This window comes from Lissotriton vulgaris, chromosome 2_1 (assembly GCF_964263255.1).
Source record: "Lissotriton vulgaris chromosome 2_1, aLisVul1.2, whole genome shotgun sequence".
In the NCBI taxonomy this organism is placed as follows: domain Eukaryota; kingdom Metazoa; phylum Chordata; class Amphibia; order Caudata; family Salamandridae; genus Lissotriton; species Lissotriton vulgaris.
Genome location: NC_141687.1, coordinates 1698437428 through 1698446293, shown reverse-complemented (window position 1 = coordinate 1698446293; position 8866 = coordinate 1698437428). Strand labels below are relative to the sequence as shown.

General features: G+C 41.9%; 1 protein-coding gene across 1 annotated transcript in view; it reads right to left on the bottom strand.

The window, feature by feature from the left end:
* Positions 1 to 7626: 7626 nt before the first annotated feature.
* Positions 7627 to 8866, bottom strand: part of LOC147733125 (pancreatic secretory granule membrane major glycoprotein GP2-like) — a 183311-nt gene continuing 182071 nt past the window's right edge. The window contains exon 9 of the mRNA XM_086955865.1: positions 7627 to 8026. Within this exon, the coding sequence (XP_086811991.1) occupies positions 7965 to 8026 (62 nt within the window). The 3' untranslated portion in view covers positions 7627 to 7964. The remainder of the gene's footprint in view (positions 8027 to 8866) is intronic.

Below are 8866 nucleotides of genomic sequence, written 5' to 3'. Positions count from 1 at the left end.
TGATGCCATCAGGGAGGTGCTCGACTCTGGGGGAAAGGCCATGTTAGTCATGCTTGATTTGTTGGCGGCTTTCGACACCGTTCCCCTCGAGGGCCTCCTTTTAAGACTCTGGGAATGTGGCCTTCGTGGAACGGTGTGGAACTGGTTCAAATCCTTTCTGGCCGGCCGCCGGCAAACGATCTGGGCGCCCCCTTTCTCCGCTGATATGACACCGCTAGAGGTGGGGGTCCCACAGGGTTACATTCTTAGCCCCATGATTTTTAACATTTTTATGGCCCCTCTGGCGGTGGTAGCGGAGTCCTTTGGCGCCCAGATCATATCCTACGCCGATGATACCCAGCTTCTGTTCACATGCGACAGGGGTGGGATGTTTGATGGCATACAGATCAGGGAATGCCTAGGTGCAGTTTTTAAGTGGTTTAGGTGTCATGGCTTGAAGTGCAACTCCGACAAGTCTGAGCTGCTCTTCTTTGGATGCGCTCCCGAGCCAAACTGGAAATCCTGGTGGCCACAGGATATGTTTCCTCCTGACAGTGTGTCCTTCAAGGCTAAGAACCTTGGAGTGATAGTGGACAGTGATCTGTCCTTTGGGCCACATATCTCGTGCCTTTCAGGGAAATGCTTCAGCATTCTGCGGATACTGAGAAAGTTCCTTCCTTTGGTGTCACTTCACCATAGGAAAATATTTGTTCAGGCCTTGATTGGATCACGATTAGACTACGCAAACGCTCTCTTTTTGGGTCTACCGAAGTATCTTTTGACCCGTTTGCAAGTAGTACAAAACTCAGCAGCCCGAGCCATCTATGGACTTCCAAGAAGAGCAGGTGCCACTGTATTACTTAACACCTTGCATTGGCTACCTACTCCAAAAAGGATCCTCTTCAAAAGCCTGACACTGGCTTTCAAAGCTCTACATGGCGTAGGTCCCAAGTATATCGGGAAACGCCTTTCTTTTTACCAACCCAGCAGGACCCTGAGGTCAACCTGTCTGTCCAAAATGACGGTTCCTGCCATTAGGCCTGCTAGAATGGGAGGCCGGTCGTTTCGTTACTTGGCCCCGCGGGCTTGGAACGAACTACCACTGTCCCTGAGACAGGCGACCAGCCTTCTTGCTTTTAGGAAGGGCCTGAAAACGTGGCTTTTTACTAAATAGTTTTCTGTTTTTTTCCTTTCTTAGTCTCTGTTTCAGTTGTTATGTTGCCCTTCTACCTGCAGATAATCTTCGCCAAAGCGCCGGGATGCTCCTTGGAGTAGCCGAGCGCTATAGAAGAAAAAAATTAACATAACATAACATAAGTAAACCAGGCACGGTCTCAGAGAGCTAATTTTGTGAAAATGATTCCACTATGTCCTTAATGGGTCACTTCCAATTTTGTAGGTCTCAGACTCTTTGTAATCAGAATTCCCGACCCACTTAGAAAAACTTCTTTCTGACTTATGAACAGTTCCGCGTTTTCTAATTTTTGATACGAACCATCACTGCTGAGCGGTGGAGGGTGTTGGTTCTATGACTGATGTGTAGTTATATTCTTCAACTTTAACATGTCACCAACATGGCTCGTGGGAGTGATAATCTGCGCTAATGAAATGGCAGCTTGTGTATATGATTTTACAAATAAATTGATATAGGGCCTAAGCTGTCTTGTATTGAGTACCAGGACCTTGTATAGGTACTCTGGAAAAGTAATCAGCAGAGTTCTGATCTTTCCTTGGATGATGCACAATGTTGTAATTATACTCCAGGAACCGTAATCCCCATCTTTCAATACCAGGAGGCATTTTGGCCTTTAGATTGCCAAATATCAATCAAAAATCTTGATGATCTGTTACCAGCATAAAATGCTTTCCATACAGGAAGACATGGAAATGTCCACCAGCCCACACCATAACTAAGCTTTCTGTTTCAGGTTGTGAGTAAGCACATTCTTTTTTAGACAAACTTCTATTTGCAGATTCTACAATATGCCTTCGAGCATTCGAGTGTCCGCTGTGCTGAGGAATGGTTAGCACCTAACCTGACGGGTCTAGCATCATTAACAACCTTTGTATGAAGCTTCAAATTGAAGTACGCCTTTCCTGAAGCATTTTCAATGACTTGTTTAATTATTTTCACACGTTTCTTACATTCATCTGACAAATGCAATGAAACAATCTTTTTTGTCAAGTCTCTCAACGGAGCACTTACAATGTCTAAGTCTTGTAGGTATCTGGAACATTAACTGGTCATGCTAAGAAATGAAGGCACCATAGAGACGTTTTGTGGGGGATCAACATTTGACAGTGCTTGTACTTTAGCAGGATCTGGTGTCATATCCCCCATCGGAAAAGATATGACCAAACAATTTTAGCTTTATCTTATGGAACTCACAATTGTCTGCATTAAAAGTCAAAACTGCTTCAGCAATCAAACAACATACTTCTGTGAGAGCTTTATCAGGTTCTTTGTCTGTAGCTCCAAAAACCAATATTTCATTGCTGTAATTGAACTTATTCATGACAGGCTGTATGATGCCTTGCAATAGTTCAATAGCAGATGGCACCCCAATAGTCTTATGCATCAAAACAGACCAACATGTGTACAAAAGGTTGTAATGCACTTGCAATTTCCTTAAAGTTCTAACTAATGAAACCCTTTATTCAAATCAAGGCGAGAGAAGACTTTTGCACCATTTAATTGCGCTATCATGTCAGCAATATGTTGGCCTGGATGTCATTCTCATTCAATTGCCTTGTTTGCCTGACACATGTCAACGCCTATGCGTACAGCTCCTTCACTGTCCTTTTTTTTTAGGCACGACAGCTATGGGAGAAACCCATGGTGTTAGACCAGTTGAATGCTCAATTGTGTCATGCTTATGTAATGTTTCAAGTTCAATTTCAAAAGCTTCTTTCAAATGAAAAGCAATGTCTCTGAGCAACATCCTCTTAATATGCAACTTACCTTTCATTGTCTTAAGTTTTCCCAAACCATGAAATAACAATGGGAACTGACTTACTATTTCGTGGTAGCATTCATGTTATCATTTACAGAAATCAGTCCCATATCCGCGGCTGTAATAAAACTGAGTAGTCAAGCACTTGACGCTGTGCCTTGAAGCAAATGGATGGGTCCCTGTACCTTTGTATTCTTGTGTTTCATTGTTGCTACAAATAAACATTGACTTGTTAAGGGCATTGATGCTGCCCAAGTGTATACTTTGGTTTTCAATAGAATAAGTTGCTGTACTGGAGATAGTTAATTGTATTTCTGCTCAGGCATAATGTTTATCGATGCACCACTGTCTATAATGAAAGGTAACAACCATTTACTTTGAGTGTAATCTTCTGACAATGTTTGAATGACTTTGATGCTTTGGCATGTCAATCTTTCTTTCACTGACTTTTTTCTTCATAAGCAACCAAACCAACATGTGTACTCTTTTCTAAAGCAAGCATCGACATGGCACAATAATTGTCATCACTTTCACGTGATACTGATATGGAAGAACTGTTTGATGATGTTTTGGAAGATGATCAACTTCATTCAGTGTTGATTTGTCTCAACTGGTGTTGCCGCTTGGCCTTGTGGGTGTGCATGGAACGTTGCTTATGGAACATTTTGGTGGCCATTTTGTCTTCGCACTGAGATGCACCCAACTTTTTCTTTGCTTTGCAAACCATCACAAATTGGTTCTGCTTCCCACAACCTTTACAGATATGTCCAAAAATGATGCATTTACATTTGTGTGGAAATGAGAATTCACATCTAAAACACAACTTTTTTTATGAGTAGACATCACTTTGTGACCTTCAGTCTTTTGCTTAGGCTTACTTTTCAGGCTCATGATGGATTTATTCTGGGCCCCTCCATGTCAGCAGCCTGTCTATAAGCATGTTCTTTAACTTTGGCAGCCATTAACACTTGTTACAGACTGAGAGTTTCTCTCAGCATTCGTCATCTGAATAAATCTGAAAAGCATCCTTCAATTTCTCTCAGATGCATAGTTTCTTCATCACTAAATTCATTGAACTTAAAATGCCTCGCCACAAATTCATCAATGGTTTCGCCAACTTTCTGGTGTTCTTGGTTAAAGATGTATCGTTTGTAATCAACATTTGGCATTGGATTAAACATGAGATTCAACACTCCTTTAATTTGATTACATGTGTAATCTTCCTCAGTTTGTGGCATTTTTTTTATTACTTCCTTCACACCAGCAAGATTTTTGATTTACTTGATAATCTTTTTGTTATTAGTCTCTTCAAGCACATCAGTAAATTCATCAAATGTGTCTATCAGGCAGTCCATCTATCACCATTATTTTGTTTTTGGTACGATCGAATGGTGGTGATGGTTTCAGGAAAGCAGCAGCGTTGTAAAAACATCTTGGAGTGGTTGATATGAATGGTGGAGCTCTCTTCAGCTCCGTTGGTGGTTCATATTGAATTGGTTTGTGTGAGCTATCTCTAAGGCCTGGAGATGTGCTGGCCTCTGGGTCATCCTTGATGACTTTTGAAAAGATGACCTCAGTCTTTGCCTCCCTGAGAGAAGCTGCGTTTCAGTATTCAACAGATATCTGCAACCATTCTGATTGTCGCTCTCTGCTATGTTCCTGTTCTGACCCCCTTCATTGCCCTTCAGTCAGCTTGATAGGACCCACCAGTGTTGTAAGCACAATCCTTATGCTTTGCCTGGGTCGCGCCACTTGGTGCTGTGGTTGTAACCAATCACTTTACTCAGGTTCTGGTGAGTAACTAACTACTTTATTCTTTTACAACTCTTTGTGTGCAATTTGTTTTCACCACTTTCAAGCGGTAACTTTTTCTTGCAATTTGTGATTATTAGCTGATCTTTGACAACCTAGTTGTAACTGCCTTTAGCATTAACGCTCCGGATTACGTATGACTGTATATTGAGAAGCAGCATGCTCCTCGATGTACGGTCTGACCAGCAGGTTCTCTTTCCCCAATGTGTAGATTTCTTTGCAATCCTTTCTTTGTTTTTAACTTCTTTACAGCGAGTTGACACCACACGCGTTAAGGAGCAATTAGGTACTTTGACTGCAACACGTGTGGCACGCATGAGCAGTTTACTTGGACTTCGGCAAACTCTCTGGGCCAGCACTGTCGATCTTCGGGTTACTATCTCCAAACTTGTCGCCAGTTGTAGTGTCCTGGGTACCTGCTAATGACTACACCACACACAGAGCTTAGGTTTACACTTCTTTATTAGTCTGCGTGTAACTGTGAACTCAACATTCTAAACCAGCCTTCAATGCATTCTGCTCTAACACTTACATCACAAATCTACGTAGTCCCTAAGGAGCTGAAAGGGTTGCATCGTTTCTAACTCGCAAGATACTACACCATAGTCTGTGATTTATTTGATTCCGAGTGGCGTTTTCTTAAACTGATCTTTAAATGACAAGTATTAAAGGCCTGCAGTCTTTGTTTATTATCCAATAACTTTAATTTCAAACATTTGTGATCTAATTTCTTCCTTCTCAGTGAAAAGAGAGATGTTTTTTATAAAGTCCCATGGATGCACTATCTTGCTGCTCAAAAAGAAAATTTGTATTGCACCATCGTGCAGGGCGGAATTCGTGTGTGGACTTCTGTTCGCCTGATCATAACTGACCTACTGTTACTGCAACCGGTTTTCTTTGGTGTAGGATCACATGACTCAATTTTACCGGGTGGAACTACTGGCTGGTATAATCACTTGAGGCTTCAGCTGCAACAGCAGTCAGGACTCAGAATGCATCCCTGACCAACCTTTTTTTCTGCCTGAACTTTAGTCCTCTTCCCTCCTCTTCTCTCCCTGTTCCTCCTTACTCCCTGCTCCACATAGAAGCCGCCACATACATTTACTACCTGCATGGAGCAGGTGAAAATGTTCTCTTTAAACCCCTCAGAATAGGGAATACCGTGGTAATTCCATGTCTGCAAAGTTATTCCTCATTCTGAGGGGATTCACTTGTATTTGCCCATTACCAATGGGTTGTTACTGCACAGTAATGAATGTTCAAACGTTCAACTCATTTGAACAACCACCTTTTCCATAAGTAACATTTTTATATTTCAACTGAATTACCTGCCTAGATGCCATCTCTATATTAGGAAAGCATTGACATGAGGACACAGACAAGTTATTTTATTTTGCTTTATTTTAAACAGTTTTGTTGAGCTATAATTCTCAAAAAAAGAATGGAAAATCAAACAGAAAAGTGTGACTCTGCAGGACATCAGTAAAGAACCAAGACATTGACTTAATTCAATACCCTTTATAGTAGATAGATCCTGACAGCCAGTGAGCACATCTAGGCTTATACTTGCGATCCATTCCCAGTCTCACAGCTGTATACCACAATATCGAGGTTGATAATGCTACATCGCCTACCACTGCATTGAAGGGTACATACATATTTACCATTCTTAACTCCACATCTACTAACGTAGACTTATTATGCGATGTAGTGGTTGCAAAATTTTTGTCATGTGATATCTTTTGAGAGTGGTCTAGTGACTGTTCTCTGCCCGCTCATGCGTCATAGACTCTACCTAGTCTCTGGGTCATCGCTGTTTAAGATCTACATCGGATCAGAGCTGCTGTTACCTTGGAGAAATAGAAACTACAGAAATCAGTTACTCTGTGTAGCTGCATCCTTGCTGCATGTTGAGACCTTGTTTTTTAAATATCAGGGGGCTTATTTACAAGCCTCTTGTACTGCGGGTGAGTGGCTTTTAAATTGGGAAAAAATTACGTGCTGGTGGTGCAAGGGGCTTGTAAATAAGCCTCCAGGTTTGGTGCCAGAATATCGCGACCTAACTATCATGTGACAACATTTTTTGTCATAAATATTGTTTGCAAAAATATCACATCATTGGTGTTAACAGAAAAAAATATACATCTAAAAATCATATTTAGGCTTCAAATGTATGGCAGACAATTTTTGGGTTATTGATATTCTGACATAAATCCAAATAGCACGTTGCTCCTCAGTGGATTTCAACACTATTTACATCTAGGTAGGAGGTTGTGGCGAGCATATGCACCTCAAATTATTACTCCAGTGCAACAAAAATTGGGTTGCCACAAGACAGGAGTTTGGAGCAGGTCTATGATGCAATTCAGGCGACAGTTATACGTGGTAGAAGGATGAAGGCAAGATGGAAGGCCCAGACACGTGCATTGTGAAATGGTGGAGTAAGTGCAGGTTACAAAGTGCAGATCATGAAGAGTGTTAGGAGAACCGGCCATGCCCAAGCCCTTAGACATTGTTGAGTGAGCACGTCATGAGCAGTGGCTAACTTTCTTCCAAAAAACACAGTTGATGGACAGAATGTAGAACAATGTCATACATTCACCCCAGTACAAGGATCTGGGCCTACATCCATCGTTTTTTTGCACTCCACACCACCCTGGGTTAGACACTGGCTATATGCAAATCAGCTCTGACCCTGTGCCTCATGGGAACAGTCCAGTCCGAACTACCAAGCCATGTCTTTCCCAGACCGGAATCAAGCATCCAAGGACCGGTTTCTGACTATCAGCCTTCATCAGCCTGGATAGCTTGACTCCAGTGGTGTGGAGAGCCTGGGACTCACGTCTGAGTATACCCAGCACACTCGGGGTGATAATTTCTTTCTTTCTTTCTTCCAAAGGCACCTCTGAGAATGTAAATTCTGAGTAGAGGAGAGAGCCTAGTAAGAGTCTGCATTGACAGGGATACCCAGATGATGAGTATGTAGCATCTATTTGTTTAATTATTTTTTCTTTCACTCACTGTTAAAACATTTATCAGAATTTAACAGAATTTTCGAAAAATAGAGGGATGAATAAAAAATCTGAAAAAAAGAGATGGTAAAACCCCTTTGTGCCCTCCTGGGTGATAATTGGTTGCTGAAACTCCTTCATTATTAAACTACCCGCATCCCACTCAGGTGACCAGTCCTCGTTTTATGGTCAGTCCTCGCATCTTTGCTCACATCAGTCGGAGGCTCAGTAGCATCAGAAGAGAGCTCCCAAGCACAGTCCAGGCAACAGCTGTAAGCAAAGAAAGAACATGGCTGATGAGGCATGGGCAGTTCTCTGATCAACAAAACATAGACATCTCTGAAAACACCTAAGCCCTGCACCCATGAGCCTAGTCTGCAGTGCTCAAAGAAGCTAGCCCTGCACTGCAGCCAGCGAGAGGGAAAAAAGAGCAAAAAGTGAGACATCGAAATGAGAAGCATAGCGGACAAAACGAGTGAGAAGATATGGGTAGAGTTGCCAGGTCAGAAATCTAAAATCAGCGCTATCCACCTTGAAAAGAAAGGCATATCCTACCAAAATGATCTACTCCCCCAAATATCAAGAGGGTTACAAATTAGAAGATTGACACATCATTATAAAAGTTAGAAATTGAAAAGAACATATATTATAGATTTATTTAGAAAATAAGAACATAAAGATTTGTTTTACTGATTCACACTCTTTCATACAGGACAGCCATTAATATCAAAGGAAATACTCCCATTCTAAGATGCCCGACACCTTAACTATTTTTGGGTCTCTTTTTGTGTGACTTTGTGACTCTTTTTGTGTTGGGAGCGCAGTGCCTAATTTGAGCCAGTGGTTGCACCAGCACTAATTTGTGGGGACCAGCACTTTTTTTCCTCATTAGACTTTGACCCAGAGCAAGAGAGAGAGAAAAGTGATATAGGGAGAAAGCAGGAACCTGCAAGAGTGAGATAGAGGGGCAGGGGGTGTCTGGTGGCAGATGAAAGAGAAATGAGGTGGAATTAGGACTGCACAGCCTTGGTATGAGCAGGTTTAAATTCAGTAGTGCCGCCCACAGGCTTCTGAGGAAAACGTTGGGCTTCAGCATTTATTATTTTACAA